We start from the raw sequence: 21,034 nt of genomic DNA on the forward strand, positions 1-21,034 counted from the left end.
ATTTGGAAAAGAGCCGCTTAATCCCAGATTTGGGACCACACAGTCACTGTCACTGATTCCTTCCAAACCAACTTCATTATTTCTCTTCATATGATAAGGATTCAAATTTATTTGCCAGTAGATTATTGACTTGATTCATGATGATGACCGCTAGCTAAGATTGTGTAAATATGATGTTGACATGATCAGTCCAATCAAAGCTACTGTAGATATAACGTGATTTTACATTTTATCTGTGGCCAATGACCTTGAGCCTTCTTGGATGGGCACTTCTAATGTAACTCTATGGCAGACCCCGAAGGGCTAGAATGTTCAAGGACTCTTCTTACGCTTGGCAGTGACGTAAAGTCCCCATGAGTGACAGAACTCTGAGCCAATCACGGCGCAACTCTCCGTATTTTCTGCTGACTTGCCCCATCACCACAGAAAGCACTGAGCTAGGCTGAAACATCTGCATTTTGGAGCTACATTACTCAAGAAAACAAAAAAAGAGACCATGTTTATATGAGGCTTTATTAACTCAATGATATATAGATTATTTTTTACAATGTTTGCAAACTGATATGTGACACGTATTAATGCCAAAATAACATGGAAAACATGCAAGCCCCGCCATATGTGGGGCTCAAAACAGGTGGGACCAAATTCAATATTTTATCAATCCATTTTGTATAATTTTTTTTATACCTATAGGGGTCCTAAAATTCCAAATCAAATAGCTAAATGATACATTTTTACAGCCGATATTGTGATCAAAGAGCGTAGATCTACAGGGGTTACGTTTTTAAAGTTCTGCCATTTAGTCTTATGTTGCCTCCAATAGTCTGTGTTTCTTGTACAGTATCTGACCAATATCCTTTTAAATAAAATACACATTTTTTATACATTTTTAAGGTTGTTGCTGTGTTCAGAGCGGTCTTAAATGAAAAGTGCTGTACAAATAAAACGTAGCATTATTTGCTTTGCTTCACAGGACAGGTAAATGTGACTCCCTTGGATCCAGATGACTCCTTCCACGTTGCCATGGTGGCCCTACAGAACCACAAGTTCCAGTATGCCCTGCTCTGGCTCCAGGAGACCTTCAGGCAGCTGGAGGATGGCATCCCAGCCCTGGTGACCAGGAGAGAGGTTCTGACCTACCTGGGTCCCCTAGCCTTTCAGATGGGTAACCTGCCTCTAGCATTGGAGCTAACGCAACAGTTGCAGGAAATGGGTATGTGGCCTATGTTACATAAAGGAGCAGTTGTTTCTCTTATGCACTGGTTTCAAAAACAATACAGTGATCATTAATCTCTAGAGAGTGAGCCCAAATTCCTGTGAACTATTTTACCATGTTAATTTGATATCTGGACTCAAGTTTGAGAGTTAGCTAAGATGTGCTACATAACAGTGTGTGTCTGTCAAAACACTTCCTCCCCTTAGACCCCAGTTGCATGCAGACCAAGGTGCACCTGGCCTACTACAGAACCCTGAGAGAGAGCATCCGGTGTGGGAGCCAGACACAAACACCCTCATTGCCCTCAGATGCACCAGTGGACATCTTAACACTAATCAAACCAGCAAGCGAAACCTCATACGAATCTCTTTGCAGAGGGGAGGGCATCAAAATGGCAAGTCCCTCGTACTCAATTACAAGTAGCAACATACTATGAATGTAAATTAACAGTCTGTCCCTAACATCCTGTAACAAAGCTGGCCATAGTTCAGCATTCACACAAGATTTGGTTCTGAGGTGCCAACATGAACTTTTCCATGAATTCTGTACTCATTGTCTACCTGTCTTGTGAGTGTATGAATAAAAGATGCTGTGTCTGTGATGGTCAGACCCCGAGGAGACAGAGGACATTGCGGTGCAGGTACAGCACTGGTAGAGGCAACCCTCGACTCATCTATGCCCCTATAAAAGAGGAGCAGGAATGGGACCATCCACTAATAATACGCTATCATGACCTTGTATCTGAAAGGGAGATTGAGACCATAAAACACCTATCCCGATCAAAGGTACTGTAGCTTGATTTGAAACTACTAAGAATATATTCACAAGTGTCTATTTTTTTGGACTCAATTTTGTGTTGTGCATTGTGACCAAGCTTGACAGAGCAAAGGTGTCAGACCATGTGACAGGGGAAAGATTTTCAGCTGAAACCCGTGTGGCTAAAAGGTTGGTTGTTTTCATGTTGTTATCAAATAGTGCCTTTTGATTAGTGTATTGAATGACACCATGCATTAAGCAGACAGGATGTAATGTGTAACTTCTATTTGAATAGCTACTTACTGTATACACAATAAAGTCTTCCTCTGTTTTTTTCTATACATCCTCTATTTTTGCAAGTTCCACTTGTAAAAGCTTGACAATCAGGATAGACCAAAGATTCTGTGATATCCTCTGACCTTATGTGACCCTATGACTTTATCTAAACCCATTGTGTTGTGTGGCCAGTGCATGGCTGGCTGACGAGGACAACCCTGTCATCTCCCGTGTTACCCAGAGAATGGCTGACCTGACTGGGCTGGACATGGAGGCAGCAGAGATGCTCCAGGTAGGTGACAGGTAGAGGCAGAGCTCAGGGTTAAGCCCGGGTGTTGGCTGGAGGATACGGCCAGGGTTAAGGGATTAGGGTGTGGAATTTTTAAAATGTCTCAAATGCCAGATTTTTCCAGGTTGCAAATTATGGGATTGGGGGCCAATATGAACCACACTTCGACAACAAGGTAAGCATTACAATAATTTGATAATGGTATGTGTTGTTTGTTCAACAAGCATATTAAGTAATATTCTTATGCTCAACAGCTGACCAATGACACAGACTACATGACGAGGGGTGGCAGGATCGCAACGATCTTAATCTATGTAAGACTGCTGTGTATCGATATCTCTGGTTAAAACGTGACAAAGTAATGAAACATGTGACTGTGTTGTTCATAATGTCTCCCTCTTCTGATCCATGTCAGATGAGTGATGTGGAAGTGGGTGGATCGACTGTGTTCCCTGATATAGGAGCTGCTCTACGACCGTACAAGGTACATTCAAAGCTGACTAATCATCATCATCATTCATGGTTACATGGGTAGTGACAGCAACGTTAAACACTACAGGTGTCCATGTGCATTGTCCAAAAGCCAGCCATGCAGAACTCAGGCCCGCAGTTCTGCCACTTTATGGTTTTCCCTGGCCCTGAACTGGTTGATTAATGCCACTGATTGGCAGGAGAGTGCATGTACCTAGTTTCTCAGGTAGAAATCAGTCTCATACACTATAGGTGGTCCTTAATGAGCACTAGAGCTGTGCATCTCTGCCCTAAGCCAGTAAAACATGTGAGTAGTGCTTGTAGATCTGGATTGAGGTATATCCGTGAACAAATTGTTACCTGTGTAATCTGCTATAGGGTTCAGCGGTGCTGTGGTACAACCTTTTGCAGAATGGAGAGGAGGACGCTAGGACCTTACACGCTGCATGCCCTGTATTTGTGGGCAATAAATGGGGTACGTTCCCATCAAAACCTATGCCTCATAGTATGGACAATAACATCGAAAAAAAAGTTAGAAAACAGTTTTTTGTCATGACGAAAATCTCATCACTTATTATTACAATTTTATTGAAATTAAGACATAGTAACCCATATACTATAAAAAATAATAATAAAAAAAACATATTGAGATGTAATAATCAAAACAAATGTATTCAAATAAAAAAAATATATATATATATATATTGTAATGTAAGTAACCGGTTTAATAATTTGCTAAGACATAAGTAGAGTACATTGATGGTACTTTAAAGCAGAAGGGTACAGAGAGAACTTGAGCCATAACATCTGATGTATGTTAACAGCATTACGGTCAGATGGGAAAACAACCTATCAGCTGACCAGTACATAATAAAGGGAAAATGGTATAAAGTGATAAGATAATTAGATAATATAATGGGTAAATGAGAGATTACAAAAAAAGAAATGCACAGAACTTGACTCTTATTTCTTCCCTGGTTTTAGTTGCCAATAAATGGGTGCGGGCCCACGGACAGGAGTTCAGGAGAAGATGCTCTTTGTCCCAGATGGACTGAGACTGGAGCCAGGATGGATTCTCCCCTCAGTTTACCTACACATTCCTGCACATTTCCCCATTGTTACTCTCCTTGGCCTCAGCTGGGCCATCTGGGGGAGGGACTCACTGAATCACACAAAAGCACCTTTCAAGTGTTTGTGCAGTGAAGCAGGACAAGATGTCAACAATACCAAGCTGACATTTGAACTGTGTGGCATTTTTTTTTTACAGTGATTGTCGAAAATGATATTGTTAGCGGGTAGTCCATAGAGTAGTTTGCGTGATTGATTAGATCCGCATGATCAATTTAAAATACATTGTAGAAGACAGAGTAATAAAATATTTGGACCAAGAATCACTGTTCCTCTATACATACTACAGAATATATTTTGCTTGCTGTTTTGATTTTAGCATCCACTTAATCTGCAGCAAGCACGCACACACACACACACACACACACACACACACACACACACACACACACACACACACACACACACACACACACACACACACACACACACACACACACACACAAGAAAATAGAAGAGGTAAAAACTAATGTAGAGGAATTGCTATGATAAAAAAGCCTGAAAAGTTCAATTTTCTGATCTCATATGTGCTGTGTAAACCCAGATATTGATTTGTCATATAATCTAATCCACTGAGATATATATGAGGTCAATTCTGATTTTCTGTTTTTCAAACCATCATTTCCCACACACATCTATAGTTACCTTGCTTAATTTGTTCTACAAAATGGGTTGCCTGTGTGCCGGTCTGTTTCTGCTCTCTTGCCTAATGGAATTTTTGGCCTGAAAATGACAGCAATGGAGTTAACAAGAGCACTAACAGATTTGGAACCAGGTTACAAAAGGAGCGCAATGTCCCATTGATGCATTGCAGTGCAGGTAAAGGCTGCATTCAGAGATGCTATACATGACTCTGAGTCTGTGTTCTCCACATCACTCTGTATAGACAAACGTCAAACTAAAATCCAACAAGGCATGTGTGGGTGAAGAGGGTGGCTGTTTCTGGATGGTGCCACTGCCGATGTAAAGACTAAGCACAAACAAACATTTTTTGCACGTGCTTTTGGCGCCGCCGACGCACCAGAGATTTACATCTTTCTCTGAGACTCCACAGTATATTCTCGTCCCCCACTGTGAAGGAGAGACAAAGAACTTGTCTGGCCTACACAGAGCCCTGACCTCAACTCCATCGGAGATACCTTTAAGATGAATTGGAACGCCGACTGCGTGCCAGGCCCAATCGCCAAAATTCAGTGCCTGACCTCACTAATGCTCTTGTGGCTGAATGGAAGCAAGTCTCTGCAGCAATGTTCCAACATCTAGTGGAAAGCCTTCCCAGTAGAGTGGAGGCTATTATAGCAGCAAAGGCAGGGAAAAACTCCATATTAATGCCCATGATTTTGGAATGAGATGTTTGACGAGCAAGTGTCCACATACCTTTGGTCATGTAGTTTATATCGAGACAAATTAGACTACAGACAGTAGCCAATAAGTAGCAAAATATGACATAAAAATGTATTTCAATATGATTGAAATAGGCCTATAGCCTAATGTATTTCTACTACCGTTCAAGCGTTTGGGGTCACTTAGAAATGTCCTTGTTTTTAAAAGAAAAGCACATTGTTTTGTCCATTAAAATAACATGTCATTGATCCGAAATACAGTGTAGACATTGTTAATGTTGTAAATCACTATTGTGGCTGGAAACGGAAGATTTTTGATGAAATATCTACATAGCCGTACAGAGGCCCATTTTCAGCAACCAATACTCCTGTGTTCCAATGGCACGTTGTGTTAGTGAATCCAAGTTTATCCCGCACGTCACCAAGAACAAAACATATGGAATGAAGAACACACCTGTCAGACAAGCAAAACCAGGTGATTTAACACATGCGCAAATGGCACTGTTAGTTGTTTTTATCACCATCGTCCCATTAAAATTATGCCCATGAAATCAAATGCATTGCTCTGATGCAACCCAATGACCAACTTTTTTTTACTGGTTTCCACCAGTTACCACAGCCACAAAGTCAACATTTGCTAGCCTATATCGTAAAAATTCATGAAAACATACATTTGCTTTTTGGTCTTAATTTAAGGTTAGGGTTAAACATAAAGTGAGATTAATGTATTAAGATTAGGATTGGGTTTAAAATCAGATTTTAAGAAGAGAAATTGTAGAAAAAGACCGATGTATGGCTTTGTGGTTGTGGTAACTAGTGACGACCATGTTCACTCACCTCCTCCGTTATTGTAGCACATGTAAGAGAATCTCCACACGTCTCCAGGTCCGATTATAGCTCCGATAACCTTTAAAATTGGCACGTCCTGACCAGAGAAAGCCTTTATTTTCTATGGTAGAGTAGGTCAGGGCGTGACTGGGGGGTTGTTCTAGTTTATATTTTCTATGTGGGGTTCTAGGTTTATTTTCTATGTTTATTTTCTCCTGCAGCAAAGCACCCCCACAACATGATACTGCCACCCCTGTGCTTCACGGTTGGGATGGTGTTCTTCGGCTTGCAAGCCTCCCCCTTTTCCCTCCAAACACAACGATGGTCATTATGGCCAAACAGTTACTACTAATCATGTCCGCAAAAACCCACCCGTGAATACTACAATAAAGTCTGCAGAAACACTACAGTGAATAACATATAATACTTATTTTCCACCATAATTTGCAAATAAATTCATTCACAATCCTAAAATGTGATTTTCCTGATTTTTTTTTTTTCTCATTTTGTCTGTCATAGTTGAAGTGTACCTATGATGAAAATTACAGGCCTCTCTCATCTTTTTAAGTGGGAGAACTTGCACAATTGGTGGCTGACTAAATACTTTTTTGCCCCGCTGTATATTGTATGGCTGCTGCATCAGCAGAACTTTGTTCACTTATACTCAAATTTTTACATTTGCAAAAAGTGAAAATGATTTTTAATGCCATGAGAGGTACCGGATCCGGCCAAATAGCTCCCATATCTAAACAGTCCAAAAAGGACAGGGCCGGATCCTGTTCCTTTTGAAAAACTAGATGATTAGTTCTAGGATTACTTTTAAAAATAACTTCCTGTGTGTTTCAGCCCCATTCTGGCCTTCACCATGGTAGTTGGACATGTAGATACAGTATGTGGCTGTTGAAAGAAAATGAATATCTTCCAACTGTAATCTAGGAGTTACTTGGTTGTTTTGTATTGAAATATTTTTCTCTCTTTTTTTATTTTCTTTATTTTGGCCTCCGGTGCCACAGATCTACTCTGATGCTAGTCTTAGAAATGGGCTTTCAGTTAATCATATTTTCTAATAATCCAACACAGTGTTGTTGAAGCCTGTGAAAATGCCTCTGGAGACTTCCCAGAGTGTCTGGAAAAACACATCAGCAACCCTTTCACTGCATACAAGCTTGTGTGAAGACTGAGGCTGAAGTGGAACATGGTGGAACAGGTTGCCAAAACATGTTCTTCATATATCGATATACACTCTGCTAGATATACACTCTGCTAGATATACACTCTGCTAGATATACACTCTGCTAGATATACACTCTGCTAGATATACACTCTGCTAGATATACACTCTGCTAGATATACACTCTGCTAGATATACACTCTGCTAGATATACACTCTGCTAGATATACACTCTGCTAGATATACACTCTGCTAGATATGCACTCTGCTAGATATACACTCTGCTAGATATGCACTCTGCTAGATATACACTCTGCTAGATATGCACTCTGCTAGATATACACTCTGCTAGATATGCACTCTGCTAGATATACACTCTGCTAGATATACACTCTGCTAGATATGCACTCTGCTAGATATACACTGCTAGATATACACTCTGCTAGATATACACTCTGCTAGATATACACTCTGCTAGATATACACTCTGCTAGATATACACTCTGCTAGATATACACTCTGCTAGATATACACTCTGCTAGATATACACTCTGCTAGATATACACTCTGCTAGATATACACTCTGCTAGATATACACTCTGCTAGATATACACTCTGCTAGATATACACTCTGCTAGATATACACTCTGCTAGATATACACTCTTCCACTGTTTATTTAAGCTTTGACTTTAGGGGGATGGTCTTTATTTTCAGTGTGTACGTGTGCGTGTTAGTACAACTTCATGTTTTTATGGCTCAATGACGTGGCCTCCCCTTTGGACATGAAGAACAAGAGTGCTGCCGTTACTTATTGACTTGGTCTGCATGCAGTTTGAGCATGTGCTTCTGACATATAGTTCAGACCGACAGAGAGGGGTGAATCCGGCTGATTCTGGCCCACAATATGGGTCCTTTATCCCCCAAAATATGAATGGCACCTCTTCACACTGCCTGAGACCTGGCACTGTACTGTACTTTACACTGGAAATCCCACAGGCCTCCCTCGATTTACAAATACAAATCAAAAGGTGGTTGTTTGTAAATGGTGAATTGAATTTGGGGATCGGGATTTACATTTGTGGAAAGTGATTTACATTTGTGGAAAGTGATTTACATTTTTTGAAAGAGATTTACATTCATTGGGGCGGGGGGGTTAGGATAACTCACAAATAGGCAACTCAAATGAACTTTGATCACTTTTATTCCAATTTTTACATTGCAGAAAGTGAAAATGATTTTTAATGCCATGAGAGGTACCGGATCCGGCCAAACAGGTCCCATATCTAAACAGTCCAAAAAGGACAGGGCCGGATCCTGTTCCTTTTGAAAAACTAGATGATTAGTTCTAGGATTACTTTTAAAAATAACTTCCTGTGTGTTTCTGCCCCATTCTGGCCTTCACCATGGTAGTTGGACATGTAGATACAGTATGTGGCTGTTGAAAGAAAATTAATATCTTCCAACTGTAATCTAGGAGTTACTTGGTTGTTTTGTATTGAAATATTTTTCTCTCTTTTTTAAAATTTTCTTTATTTTGGCCTCCGGTGCCACAGATCTACTCTGATGCTAGTCTTAGAAATGGGCTTTCAGTTAATCATATTTTCTAATAATCCAACACAGTGTTGTTGAAGCCTGTGAAAATGCCTCTGGAGACTTCCCAGAGTGTCTGGAAAAACACATCAGCAAACCTTTCACTGCATACAAGCTTGTGTGAAGACTGAGGCTGAAGTGGAACATGGTGGAACAGGTTGCCAAGACATGTTCTTCATATATCGAAGGTATCTTCAGGTATCTGCTAGATATACACTCTTCCACTGTTTATTTAAGCCTTGATTTTAGGAGGGATGGTCTTTATTTTCAGTGTGTACGTCTGCGTGTTAGTACAACTTCATGTTTTTATGGCTCAATGACGCGGCCTCCCCTTTGGACATGGAGAACAAGAGTGCTGCCATTACTTATTGACTTGGTCTGCATGCAGTTTGAGCATGTGCTTCTGACCTTTAGTTCAGACCGACAGAGAGGGGTGAATTCGGCTGATTCTGGCCCACAATATGGGTACTTGTTCGCCCAAAATATGAATTGCACCTCTCCCACACTGCTTGAGATCTGTACTGTACTTTACACTGGAAATCCCACAGGCCTCCGCTATGGCACTTTTAATACCCCGTGTTAGTCTTTATGTATTCCATTGTATAGGGCTGTGCTTCCCAATCTTTTTTGTTTACTCTACCACCAACTGAATTCTGCTCTCCCTGGAGTACCCCTGAAGTACCCCCTGATGTGCATTTTACCAGTAAGCCTGTGGTCTCATGAGTCTTCTCAACTACCCCCAATGGCTTGGACAAGTCCTAATACCCCTGGTTGGGAATCACCGGTATAGGGTCCCCTCACATAGGGCGTCCTCCACAAAGTGATCTTTTTTTTAATATCACAGATATGATCTACAAGGCTTGTAATAGAATCTATGTTCATCTTATTATAATTATTGGTTGTATAAGTGAGTCTTAAATAACCTTGTTCAAACTAACTCAAGCTTACACAAGACCCAAGAGTTTGCGGACGACACAACAGTGGTAGGCTTGATTACCAACAACGGTTGTTTTGGAGGAGGTGAAATGGTGTCAGGAAAATCTCAAAATTTTCTTTATTTTGGCACTCAACGTCAACAAAACTAAGAGATGATTGTGGACTTCAGTTAATCATATTTTCTAACCCCCATCCACATCGATGGAACAGTAGTGGAGAAATGCAAGTTTTCCCAGAGTTCTGGAAAACATCACAGACAAACTGAATTGGTCAACTCACACAGACAGCAAGCTTGAGGAAGACTGAGCGCCTCTTCAACCTCAGGAGGCTGAAGAAATTGCCAAGACATGTCACCAAAAGCACTCATAACTTCTAAGATGTATCTTCAGGTATCCTGGCGGGCTGTATCACCGCCTGGTAGATATACACTCTTCCACTCAACCGTTTATTTAAGAGATTTTTGAGGTCTGGTCTTTATCACCGGGGTGTGTACCTGCCCTCCAGGACACCTACACCACCCGATGCTACAGGAAGGCCATAAAGATCATCAAGGAACAACCACCCGAGCCACTGCCTGTTCACCCCGTCTGCCATCAGTTTGAGGTCAGTGGTGCATCAAAGTGGGACCGAGAGACTGAAAAACAGCTTTCTATCTCAAGGCCATCAGACTGTTAAACAGCCACCACTAACATTGAGTGGCTACTGCCCCACACTGTCAATGACATCTGTCTACTGTACTTTAATCATGGGAAATGGGAAATGATGGAAATATATCACTAGGCACTTTAAACAATGCTACCTTATATAATGTTACTTACCCTTTATTGTTCATCTGTATATGCATGTTGATACTGTACTCTATATCATCGACTGCATCCTTATGTAATAACATGTATCACTAGCCACTTTAACTATGCCACTTGGTTTACCCCTTATCTCATATTTTACTGTAAGCCTGTCATCTACTGTATCTTGCCTATGCTGCTCTGTACCATCACTTTCATATATCCTTATGTACATATTCTTTATCCCCTCACACTGTGTATGACAGTAGTTTTTTTGAATTGTTAATTAGATTACTGATCTATTACTGCATTGTCGGAACTAGAAGCACAAGTTCATCTTATTACACTCGCATTAACATCTGCTAACCATGTGTATGTGACAAATAAAATTTGATTTGATTTGATTGATTTGATTTGACCCTTACTCAACCAGTTATGCTTGGTCATGACATATTAAGTGTGACCTCAAGACCCAAGTTGTGTCCCAAATGGCCCCATATTCCTAATATAGTGCACTACTGGTCAAAAGCAGTGCGCTGGGGAACAGTGTGGCATTTTGTACGCAGACTTATTGAACCTTCCACAACTCCATTACTAAATCAGTGATGTATGCTTGGATATGAACGTGTTAAAAGTGACTAGACCCAGTGTCCATTTAACTCTTGTTCCATTTTTTTCCTGCCGTGTTTAAACCTTTCCATAAATCTAGATTTCCTGGCTAATGTATCATTGGTTTCCCAGCGGCTCCCCAGTGAGAAGGACATGGATGGGGTTGCACTGGGTCTTATACGTCTACAGGACATATACAGACAACTGCAAATCATTACAGTGGATGTGTCAGGTGAGACTAAACTGGGAACTGTACGTCTAGGAACATTTGGTAAATAATCACTCTGGTAAATCAGACCATTACTCAATTTTGTGTTGTGCATTGTGACCAAGCTTGACAGAGCAAAGGTGTCAGACCATGTGACAGGGGAAAGATTTTCAGCTGAAACCCGTGTGGCTAAAAGGTTGGTTGTGTTTATGTTGTTATAAAATAGTGCCTTTTTATTAGTGTATTGAATTCCACTATGCATTAAGCAGACAGGATGTAATGTGTAACTTCTATTTGAATAGCTACTTATACACAATAAAGCCTTTGTTTTTTTTATACATCCTCTATTCTTGCAAGTTCCACTTGTGAAGCTGGACAATCAGGATCGATCATAGACCAACGATTCTGTGATATCCTCTGACCTTATGTGACCCTATGACTTTATCTAAACCCATTGTGTTGTGTGGCCAGTGCATGGCTGGCTGACGAGGACAACCCTGTCATCTCCCGTGTTACCCAGAGAATGGCTGACCTGACTGGGCTGGACATGGAGGCAGCAGAGATGCTCCAGGTAGGTGACAGCTAGAGGCAGAGCTCAGGGTTAAGCCCGGGTGTTGGCTGGAGGATACGGCCAGGGTTAAGGGATTAGGGTGTGGAATTTTTTAAATGTCTCAAATGTCCAATTTTTTCAGGTTGCAAATTATGGGATTGGGGGCCAATATGAACCACACTTCGACAACAAGGTAAGCATTAAAATAATTTGATAATGGTATGTGTTGTTTGTTCAACAAGCATATTAAGTAATATTCTTATGCTCCACTGCTGACCAATGACACAGACTACATGATGAAGGGTATCAGGATCGCAACTAGGGTTGAATGGCGGGATCCCGGTTACCGAGATTTACCGCCGAAAACCACTCCATTTTCCCGGGTTAAATAACTGTGAGAAACTGGTCAATTATAATTAATCATTTATATGAACAGTATGTTGTGAAATGGAACTGTTAAATTATATGCAATGTCTCAATATGTCTTCTTTACGGCCTCTGCATGTTGAATCAACGCCCAAGGTGGGGACAGACCATCTCAGTATGGAGCACAGTCCACAATGCATGTCGACCTACTACTGTATCATCTCATCGTGGTCACTTGTTTTACTTATGACAGGTAGGCCTACATTTGCTGCAGTATAGCCTATGCTAGGCCAACCTATTTTGGCAACAAAACCTATTTTGCTACCTGACAACTTTACGGTTTTTACTTTTTAATTACCGTTTATATATATATATATATAATTTTTTTTTCCCCCTCAACTTTTTCACTCCGGACGCTTTATCTGGACACGATTCGTCAGGACCTCCAACAGCCGAAGCTAAGTAGTAACATTAACATGATGCCTTCTAATTGCAGACGCTGTACTCGCCTTACGGCGAGGATAGCTGTGCTACAAGCCCAGCTTCAGACGCAATCGTTAGGCAAGGGTAATTTCAGTGTAGGAAAGGATGAAACAGCGTCTGTGCCACCAGTAAGTACAGATAGTAGTATAAATCCCCTGACACAGTCCCCGCAGCCGGACAACTTTCTCACGGTTTCTGAAAGGAAATGCTGTAGGAACGCTCAACCGGTGTCGCCGACAGAAACTTTCAACCGGTTTTCCCCATTAAGCAGTGAGTCGGAGTCAGAGGCCGAGTCTTCTCTGGTCTCTACTCCTCCCGTTACGGGGTCTGAGACGCTGAAGCTTCCCACCATTAACTCTGACAAATTGAAAACTCTAGTCATTTGCGACTCCATTACCCACAGTATTAGACTTAAAACTAATCATCCAGCGATCATACACTGTTTACCAGGGGGCAGAGCTACCGACGTTAAGGCTAATCTGAAGATGGTGCTGGCTAAAGCTAAAACTGGCGAGTGTAGAGCGTATAGAGATATTGTTATCCACGTCGGCACCAACGATGTTAGGATGAAACAGTCAGAGATCACCAAGCGCAACATAGCTTCTGTGTGTAAATCAGCTAGAACGATGTGTCGGCATCGAGTAATTGTCTCTGGCCCCCTCCCAGTTAGGGGGTGTGATGAGCTCTACAGCAGAGTCTCACAACTCAATCGCTGGTTGAAAACTGTTTTCTGCCCCTCCCAAAAGTTAGAATTTGTAGATAATTGGCCCTCTTTCTGGGACTCACCCACAAACAGGACCAAGCCTGACCTGCTGAGGAGTGACGGACTCCATCCTAGCTGGAGGGGTGCTCTCATCTTATCTACCAACATAGACAGGGCTCTAACTCCTCTAGCTCCACAATGAAATAGGGTGCAGGCCAGGCAGCAGGCTGTTAGCCAGCCTGCTAGCATAGTGGAGTCTGCCACTAGCACAGTCAGTGTAGTCAGCTCAGCTATCACCATTGAGACCGTGTCTGTGCCTCGACCTAGGTTGGGCAAAACTAAACATGGCGGTGTTCGCCTTAGCAATCTCACTAGGATAAAGACCACCTCCATTCCTGTCATTATTGAAAGAGATCATGATACCTCACATCTCAAAATAGGGCTACTTAATGTTAGATCCCTTACTTCAAAGGCAATTATAGTCAATGAACTAATCACTGACCATAATCTTGATGTGATTGGCCTGACTGAAACATGGCTTAAGCCTGATGAATTTACTGTGTTAAATGAGGCCTCACCTCCTGGCTACACTAGTGAACATATCCCCGTGCATCCCGCAAAGGCGGAGGTGTTGCTAACATTTACGATAGCAAATTTCAATTTACAAAAAAAAAAAAAAAAAAAGACGTTTTCGTCTTTTGAGCTTCTAGTCATGAAATCTATGCAGCCTACTCAATCACTTTTTATAGCTACTGTTTACAGGCCTCCTGGGCCATATACAGCGTTCCTCACTGAGTTCCCTGAATTCCTATCGGACCTTGTAGTCATAGCAGATAATATTCTAATCTTTGGTGACTTTAATATTCACATGGAAAAGTCCACAGACCCACTCCAAAAGGCTTCCGGAGCCATCATCGACTCAGTGGGTTTTGTCCAACATGTCTCTGGACCCACTCACTGTCACAGTCATACGCTGGACCTAGTTTTGTCCCATGGAATAAATGTTGTGGATCTTAATGTTTTTCCTCATAATCCTGGACTATCGGACCACTATTTTATTACGTTTGCAATTGCAACAAATAATCTGCTCAGACCCCAACCAAGGAACATCAAAAGTCGTGCTATAAATTCACAGACAACACAAAGATTCCTTGATGTCCTTCCAGATTCCCTCTGTCTACCCAAGGACGCCAGAGGACAAAAATCAGTTAACCACCTAACTGAGGAACTCAATTTAACCTTGCGCAATACCCTAGATGCAGTTGCACCCCTAAAAACTAAAAACATTTGTCATAAGAAACTAGCTCCCTGGTACACAGAAAATACCAGAGCTCTGAAGCAAGCTTCAGAAAATTGGAACGGAAATGGCACCACACCAAACTGGAAGTCTTCCGACTAGCTTGGAAAGACAGTACCGTGCAGTACCGAAGAGCCCTTACTGCTGCTCGATCATCCTATTTTTCTAACTTAATTGAGGAAAATAAGAACAATCCGAAATTCCTTTTTGATACTGTCGCAAAGCTAACTAAAAAGCAGCATTCCCCAAGAGAGGATGACTTTCACTTTAGCAGTGATAAATTCATGAACTTCTTTGAGGAAAAGATTATGATTATTAGAAAGCAAATTACGGACTCCTCTTTAAATCTGCGTATTCCTTCAAAGCTCAGTTGTCCTGAGTCTGCACAACTCTCCCAGGACCTAGGATCAAGAGAGACGCTCAAGTGTTTTAGTACTATATCTCTTGACACAATGATAAAAATAATCATGGCCTCTAAACCTTCAAGCTGCATACTGGACCCTATTCCAACTAAACTACTGAAAGAGCTGCTTCCTGTGCTTGGCCCTCCTATGTTGAACATAATAAACGGCTCTCTATCCACCGGATGTGTACCAAACTCACTAAAAGTGGTAGTAATAAAGCCTCTCTTGAAAAAGCCAAACCTTGACCCAGAAAATTAAAAAAACTATAGGCCTATATCGAATCTTCCATTCCTCTCAAAAAGTTTAGAAAAGGCTGTTGCGCAGCAACTTACTGCCTTCCTGAAGACAAACAATGTACACGAAATGCTTCAGTCTGGTTTTAGACCCCATCATAGCACTGAGACGGCACTTGTGAAGGTGGTAAATGACATTTTAATGGCATCGGACCTAGGCTCTGCATCTGTCCTCGTGCTCCTAGACCTTAGTGCTGCTTTTGATACCATCGATCACCACATCACCACGTTTTCACTATATATTTTACCTCTTGGGGATGTTATTCGAAAACATAATGTTAACTTTCACTGCTATGCGGATGACACACAGCTGTACATTTCAATGAAACATGGTGAAGCCCCAAAATTGCCCTTGCTAGAAGCATGCGTTTCAGACATAAGGAAGTGGATGGCTGCAAACTTTCTACTTTTAAACTCGGACAAAACAGAGATGCTTGTTCTAGGTCCCAAGAAACAAAGAGATCTTCTGTTGAATCTGACAATTAATCTTAATGGTTGTACAGTCGTCTCAAATAAAACTGTGAAGGACCTCGGCGTTACTCTGGACCCTGATCTCTCTTTTGAAGAACATATCAAGACCATTTCAAGGACAGCTTTTTTCCATCTACGTAACATTGCAAAAATCAGAAACTTTCTGTCCAAAAATGATGCAGAAAAATTAATCCATGCTTTTGTCACTTCTAGGTTAGACTGCTGCAATGCTCTACTTTCCGGCTACCCGGATAAAGCACTAAATAAACTTCAGTTAGTACTAAATACGGCTGCTCGAATTCTGACTAGAACCCAAAAATTTGATCATATTACTCCAGTGCTAGCCTCTCTACACTGGCTTCCTGTCAAAGCAACGGCTGATTTCAAGGTTTTACTGCTAACCTACAAAGTAATACATGGGCTTGCTCCTACCTATCTCTCTGATTTAGTGCTGCCGTACATACCTACACGTACGCTACGGTCACAAGACGCAGGCCTCCTAATTGTCCCTAGAATTTCTAAGCAAACAGCTGGAGGCAGGGCTTTCTCCTATAGAGCTCCATTTTTATGGAACGGTCTGCCTACCCATGTCAGAGACGCAAACTCGGTCTCAAGCTTTAAGTCCTTACTGAAGACTTATCTCTTCAGTGGGTCATATGATTGAGTGTAGTCTGGCCCAGGAGTGGGAAGGTGAACGGAAAGGCTCTGGAGCAACGAACCGCCCTTGCTGTCTCTGCCTGGCCGGTTCCCCTCTTCCCACTGGGATTCTCTGCCTCTAACCCTATTACAGGGGCTGAGTCACTGGCTTACTGGGGCTCTCTCTTGCCGTCCCTGGAAGGGGTGCGTCACCTGAGTGGGTTGATTCACTGATGTGGTCATCCTGTCTGGGATGGCGCCCCCCTTGGGTTGTGCCATGGCGGATTTCTTTGTGGGCTATACTCAGTCTCAGGATGGTAAGTTGGTGGTTGAAGATATCCCTCTAGTGGTGTGGGGGCTGTGCTTTGGCAAAGTGGGTGGGGTTATATCCTTCCTGTTTGGCCCTGTCTGGGGTGTCCTCGGATGGGGCCACAGTGTCTCCTGACCCCTCCTGTCTCAGCCTCCAGTATTTATGCTGCAGTAGTTAATGTGTCGGGGGCTAGGGTCAGTTTGTTATATCTGGAGTACCTCTCCTGTCCTATTCGGTGTCCTGTGTGAATCTAAGTGTGCGTTCCTTAATTCTCTCTTTCTCTCTCTCTCTCTCTCTCTCTCTCTCTCTCTCTCTCTCTCGGAGGACCTGAGCCCTAGGACCATGCCCCAGGACTACCTGACATGATGACTCCTTGCTGTCCCCAGTCCACCTGGCCGTGCTGCTGCTCCAGTTTCAACTGTTCTGCCTTATTATTATTCGACCATGCTGGTCATTTATGAACATTTGAACATCTTGGCCATGTTCTGTTATAATCTCCACCCGGCACAGCCAGAAGAGGACTGGCCACCCCACATATGCTCTCTCTAATTCTCTCTTCCTTTCTCTCTCTCGGAGGACCTGAGCCCTAGGACCATGCCCCAGGACTACCTGACATGATGACTCCTTGCTGTCCCCAGTCCACCTGACCGTGCTGCTGCTCCAGTTTCAACTGTTCTGCCTTATTATTATACGACCATGCTGGTCATTTATGAACATTTGAACATCTTGGCCATGTTCTGTTATAATCTCCACCCGGCACAGCCAGAAGAGGACTGGCCATCCCACATAGCCTGGTTCCTCTCTAGGTTTCTTCCTAGGTTTTGGCCTTTCTAGGGAGTTTTTCCTAGCCACCGTGCTTCTACACCTGCATTACTTGCTGTTTGGGGTTTTAGGCTGGGTTTCTGTACAGCACTTTGAGATATCAGCTGATGTACGAAGGGCTATATAAATAAATTTGATTTGATATGCTACAGTAATATAAATACTGAATGCACGTCTAATTTACCCATCTCCATCTGGCTTTTGGGGTCACCTTGTTTTTTAATTGTAAAGATTTTTTAATTTTTTATTTGAAGCTGCAGAGTTTTGAAACAGCCTATCACTTGAATATTTGTGCATGCATGAGCACTCTCTCGCAATCTTTCTCTCTCTCCATCAACTCCATTCAAATTGCATGCTGATGTAGATTGACACAGTGCATTCGGAAAGTAATCAAATCCCTTGACCTTTTCCACATTTTGTTACGTTACAGCCTTATTCTAAAATGGATTAAATTGCATTTTTTAAAATTGCTTTATTTCAATCTACACATAATAGCCAATAATGGCATAGCAAAAACAGGTTTTAGAAATGTGTGCAAATGTATAACATTACATTTATGTAAGTACTCAGACTGTTTACTCAGGACTTTGTTGAAGCACCATTGGCAGTGATTACAGCCTTGAGTCTTGTTTGGTATGATGCTACAAGCTTGGTACACCTGTATTTGGGGAGTTTCTCCCATTCCTCTCTGCAGATCCTCTCAAACTCTGACAAGTTGGATGGGGAAGAATTTCAGAGACTTGTCCCGAAGCTACTCCTGTATTGTCTTGGCTGTGTGCTTAGGGTCGTTGTACTGTTGGAACGTGAACCTTCACCCCAGTCTGAGGACCTGAGCACTCTGGAGCAAGTTTTCATCAAGGATCTCTCTGTACTTTGCTCCATTCATCTTTCCCATGATCCTGACTAGTCTCCCAGTCCCTGCCATTGAAAAACATCTCCACAGCATGATGCTGCCACCACCACATTTCTCCGTAGGGATGGTGCCAGGTTTCCTCCAGGTGTGACGCTTGGCATTCAGGCCAAAGTGTTCAATCTTGGTTTCATCAGACCAGAGAATCTTGTTCCTCATGATCTGAGAGTCTTTAGGTGCCTTTTGGCAAACTCTAAGTGGGCTGTCATGTGCCTTTTACTGATGAGTGACTTCCGTCAGGCCACTTTACCATAAAGGCCTGATAGGTGGTGTGCTGCAGAGATGGTTGTCCTTCTGGAAGATTCTCCCATCTCCACAGAGGAACTCTGGAGCTCTGTCAGAGTGACCATCGGGCTCTTGGTCACCTCCCTGACCAAAGCCGTTCTCCCCCGATTGCTCAGTTTACCATAGCGGCCAGCTCTAGGAAGAGTCTTGGTGGTTCCAAACTTGTTCCATTTAAGAATTATTTCCCAGATCTGTGCCTGGACACAATCCTGTCTCTGAGCTCTATGGACAATTCCTTTGACCTCATGGCTTGTTTTTTTCTGACATGCAGTGTCAATTGTGGGACCTTTTATGCAGTAGACAGGTGTGTGCCTTTCCAATCAATTTAATTTACCACAGTTGGACTCCAATCAAGTTGTAGAAACATCTCAAGGATGATCAATGGAAACAATGGAAACAGGGTGTACCTGAGCTCAATTTCCAGTCTCATAGCAAAGGGTCTGAATACTTATCTAAATAAGGTATTTCAGTACATTTGCAACCAATTCTAAAAATGTGTAGTTGATTCGATTTATAACAGTCATCAGTAAAGTCACAACATTAGTGACAGCAACGTTAAACACTACAGGTGTCCATGTGCATTGTCCAAAAGCCAGCGATGCAGAACTCAGGCCCGCAGTTCTGCTGCTTTATGGTTTTCCCTGGCACTGAACTGGTTGATTAATGCCACTGATTGGCAGGACAGTACATGTACCTAGTTTCTCAGGTATAAATCAGTCTCATACGCTATAGGTGGTCCTTAATGAGCACTGGAGCTGTGCATCTCTGCCCTAAGCCAGTAAAACATGTGAGTAGTGCTTGTAGATCTGGATTGAGGTATATCCGTGAACTAATTGTTACCGGTGTAATCTGCTATAGGGTTCAGCGGTGCTGTAGTACAACCTTTTGCAGAATGGAGAGGAGGACGCTAGGACCTTACACGCTGCATGGCCTGTATTTGTGGGCAATAAATGAGGTAAGTTCCCATCAACCTATGCCTCATAGTATGGACAATTACATTAAAATAAAGGTTGAAAATCATTATCTGTAATGACAAAAGACAATATCTCATCACTTTTTATAACAATTTTATTGAAATGAAGATCTAATAATCCATATAATAACAACAGAATCAATAATTGACATATTGAGATATAATAACCAAAACAAAAGTATTCATATATAAGTAGAGTACATTGATGGTACTTTAAAGCAGAAGGGTACAGAGAGAACTTGAGCCATAACATCTGATGTATGTTAACAGCATTACAGTCAGATGGGAAAACAACCAATCAGCTGACCAGTACATAATCACGGGAAAATGGTATAAAGTGATAAGATAATTAGATAATATAATGGGTAAATGAGAGATTACAAAAAAAGAAATGCACAGAACTTGACTCTTATTTCTTCCCTGGTTTTAGTTGCCAATAAATGGGTGCGGGCCCACGGACAGGAGTTCAGGAGAAGATGCTCTCTGACTGAGACTGGAGCCAGGATGGATTCTTCCCTCAGTTTACCTACACATTCCTGCACATTTCCCCATTGTTACTCTCCTTGGCCTCAGCTGGGCCATCTGGGGGAGGGACTCACTGAATCACACAAAAGCACCTTTCAAGTGTTTGTGCAGTGAAGCAGGACAAGATGTCAACAATACTAAGCTGACATTTGAATTGAGTGGCATTTTGTTTTATACAGTAATCGTCGAGCATTATATTGTTAGCGGGTAGTCCATAGAGTAGTTTACATGATTGATTTGACAAACATTGATCCGCGTTATACATTTAAAATACAAATACATTGTAGAAGACAGAGTAATAAAATATTTTGACCACGAATCACTATTCCTCTATACAGTGGGGCAAAAAGGTATTTAGTCAGCCACCAATTGTGCAAGTTCTCCCACTTAAAAAGATGA

General features: G+C 42.0%; 1 protein-coding gene across 4 annotated transcripts in view; it reads left to right on the forward strand.

Moving 5' to 3' along the window:
- Positions 1-20,915, forward strand: part of LOC112258105 (prolyl 4-hydroxylase subunit alpha-2-like) — a 30,295-nt gene extending 9,380 nt beyond the window's left edge. Inside the window, exons 5-15 of one of the 4 annotated variants that reach the window (XM_042327047.1) lie at positions 974-1,213; positions 1,423-1,610; positions 1,825-2,001; positions 2,091-2,161; positions 2,441-2,540; positions 2,662-2,712; positions 2,792-2,851; positions 2,953-3,021; positions 3,387-3,483; positions 3,993-4,093; positions 20,632-20,682. In XM_042327047.1, the coding sequence (XP_042182981.1) occupies positions 974-1,213; positions 1,423-1,610; positions 1,825-2,001; positions 2,091-2,161; positions 2,441-2,540; positions 2,662-2,712; positions 2,792-2,851; positions 2,953-3,021; positions 3,387-3,483; positions 3,993-4,063 (1,124 nt within the window). In that variant the 3' untranslated portion in view covers positions 4,064-4,093; positions 20,632-20,682. Of the gene's footprint in view, positions 1-973; positions 1,214-1,422; positions 1,611-1,824; positions 2,002-2,090; positions 2,162-2,440; positions 2,541-2,661; positions 2,713-2,791; positions 2,852-2,952; positions 3,022-3,386; positions 3,484-3,992; positions 4,400-20,631 lie in introns of those variants that run through there. The other 3 variants (XM_042327046.1, XM_024432225.2, XM_024432224.2) reach the window with 3 other exon arrangements.
- Positions 20,916-21,034: the final 119 nt, after the last annotated feature.

Source organism: Oncorhynchus tshawytscha, linkage group LG09, assembly GCF_018296145.1.
Source record: "Oncorhynchus tshawytscha isolate Ot180627B linkage group LG09, Otsh_v2.0, whole genome shotgun sequence".
Classification (NCBI taxonomy): Eukaryota; Metazoa; Chordata; class Actinopteri; order Salmoniformes; family Salmonidae; genus Oncorhynchus; species Oncorhynchus tshawytscha.